At 58.1% G+C, this 2,585-nt stretch overlaps 1 protein-coding gene across 1 annotated transcript in view; it reads right to left on the bottom strand.

The window, feature by feature from the left end:
* Positions 1 to 265: 265 nt before the first annotated feature.
* The window catches only part of LOC106886937 (guanine nucleotide-binding protein G(I)/G(S)/G(O) subunit gamma-11-like), a 5,543-nt gene continuing 3,223 nt past the window's right edge, over positions 266 to 2,585 (bottom strand). Inside the window, exon 2 of the mRNA XM_014940228.1 lies at positions 266 to 558. Coding sequence (XP_014795714.1) covers positions 402 to 558 — 157 coding nt within the window. The 3' untranslated portion in view covers positions 266 to 401. The remainder of the gene's footprint in view (positions 559 to 2,585) is intronic.

Raw genomic sequence — 2,585 nt, 5'->3', positions numbered from 1 at the left:
CCGCCCGGCCGCGGCGAGCTTTTAACGGCTGCCCCGGGTCGCCCCGGTGGCCCCCGCACCGCACCGCACCGCACCGCCCCCGTCCCGCGGCAAGCCGGGGCAGGCTCTCGCTGTACAATTAAAGCAATTAAAAGTTGCTTTTAATGCCAGCCAACAGCCAGGGAGCCACCGGGGGCCGCGCAGCCGAAGGAGCCGTCCCCGCCGCGGGACCGGGGGGGTTCAGACGTCCCTGCCGAGGGTCTGGGCTGCTTTCGGGTTGGTTTCTTTTTATTTTTGTAAGAAAAAAAAAAAAAGACAGTAAATCCGCTCCTGTGCTTGTTGGAGAGGGCCCGGCGGGGGGGACAGGCGGGTGAGCCTAGGGGAGGGAGAGGAGCGGCCGGCCCGGCGGTGGGGTGCGCTTCCTAAGCGATGACGCAGCCCCCCTTCTCCTTGAAGGGGTTCTTGTCCTCGGGGACCCCCTTCACCAGCGGGTCCTCCCCCGAGCGCTCCTCGATGTAGTTCTTGATCTCCTCGGAGCACTTGGACACCTGGAGCGAGAGGAGGGAGAGGGGCGCGTTACTGCGGGGGCTCCCCCGCGCCTCACCACACGAAACGGGCAGTTCTCCCCCTCCCCTCTTCTATTTTCCGTCCCACCGAGTATAACGGCCCTGACAGGCTCTGACAGAACATGGTGGCACCCCAGGCCATGTACATCCCACTCCCAACACCAGCTGCTCCACAGTTAAACTTGCATAGTTTTTTTTTTTTTTTTTTTAATTAGCCAATGTAGTTTGTTGGTTTATGTCTGTTTGTGGGGCTTTTTTTTCCGTGGGTTTTTTTGGTTGGTTGGGTTTTTTGTGGTTGGACTCGATGATCTCAAAGGTCCCTTCCAACCATGAAGATTCTAAATTAAATTAAGCTGCAGATCACACTCTCCCCCGACATCAGCACGAGTTACGGTCAACGGGTTCAGGATCAGTAACTTTCACTTCAATTTCAAAGTATTTACGACCTTAGGTGTTGTTCCCAAACAAAACACTGGGTAATGATTTTTCACTGGGAATACAAACCCTTCCCTTGCCCTTCTCTAGGAGCAACCACACGTCCTGAGCGGGAGTACAGACCTGACGTGGGAAGACAACTTACCTACAGGCTTCCTGGGGATATTTCTAATGGTTAATAAAACATCGTGTTGTGAGAGAACATCACCTGCACGAGCTCTGTGTGACACTCGCAGGGCTCCAGCACTGATGGGGGGAAACCTGCACAGAACCCGCCCGGGAAGGCGAAATGGGCAGGAGCCATGTCTGCCGAGCCTGGGGGTGCACAAATAAACCCCACCAGCTCCAGGAGACCTCTTGTCTCCCTTCCCTGTGTCAGCAGAAACCGTCCCTGGGTGGAGTGCCTGCCGTGCCCGAGGACACGCTGCCGGCTCCTCGAATGCACCTTCAGACATTTTTATTCATTTGAAAAAAAATATTCAAAAGGGTATTTCCGCTTTGTGCTGTGAAGGTATAGGAAGGCGTCAAGAAAACTTTGGCTAAAGGTTTTTACTTCTGGTGACCCCAGAAGCGTGGCTTCTGCATTTCCCTGTGACACCCACACAGGTACCAGGGCACTGTGACAACTGCAACACAGCTTTCATTCCTGCAGTGGCACTTGCCTGTGCCTTACTACGGTGATTTGAAAATACCCATTTCCCTACAGCGATCAGGCTCTTGGTTTATTCCAAATATTTAGGTAATAATTTTAAATTATTATTATTACCATTATTAAAAAAATCAAAACCTGTCCATCCTACAGAGTGTATTTCGGTTGCCTGGGAACTCTCTGAGGGATGCTATGGATATCTATAGTAGCTGGATGTGGAGTCTTCAATATGCTGGGGCTTTAGATGTGACACCGACGGCCGCTGACACCCAGCTGACAGCTAAATCCTAACTCTGCTTTGCCTGTTCTCCGGGCCGAGCCCCCAGACCTGCGACGGCATTCACGTGGCTGATGCCACCCACTCCCACCACAAATGTACTTTTAGTCCCCAGCAGAAGCGTTTCTTTAGCTGCAGCCTGCTCCTGCTGGCGGGCGGGATAAGAAGACAATAGAAGGAGTATTAGCCCGGCCCGGCGGGCTGCCGTGGGGTCCGGGCCGGGACGCCCCCCCCCCCGGCCCTGCCGGGCCCCGCGCCTTTTACAGAGGAGGGGACCCGAGCTCGACGGGCTGCTCCCTCGCCCGCCGGGGCTGCCGGGTGCCGGCACCGGGCTCCGGGACCCGCCGGGGAGGGGGTGCCAAGTGTGTGTGTGTGGGGAGGGGTCAAGTGCAAGGGCAACAGCCGCAGCCGGCGGGCCCGTCCCGGCCCCTCGGGGCGCCTCATCCCGGGGGCGGTTCGCCCCTTCGCCCCCCCTCGAACCACAGCCCCCCCGCGCTCCTGCAGGGTGCTAGCGCTGGTAGGTCGCCAGCCCCGTCCCGCTCCCTGCCCCACACCCTGTGCCTGGGCCCGTCGGTGCGAACTCCGGTTCCTCCCAAAACTCTCCCGGAGAGCGGTTCCCGGAGCCCCCGCTGTCCCCGCCGTCGCCGGGCCCTCCGCGCCGGGCAGGGACCCTCCCGCG

Source organism: Calidris pugnax, unplaced genomic scaffold, assembly GCF_001431845.1.
Source record: "Calidris pugnax isolate Ruff unplaced genomic scaffold, ASM143184v1 scaffold76, whole genome shotgun sequence".
NCBI classification, from domain to species: Eukaryota; Metazoa; Chordata; class Aves; order Charadriiformes; family Scolopacidae; genus Calidris; species Calidris pugnax.
This window is presented reverse-complemented; position numbering and strand designations above follow the sequence as displayed.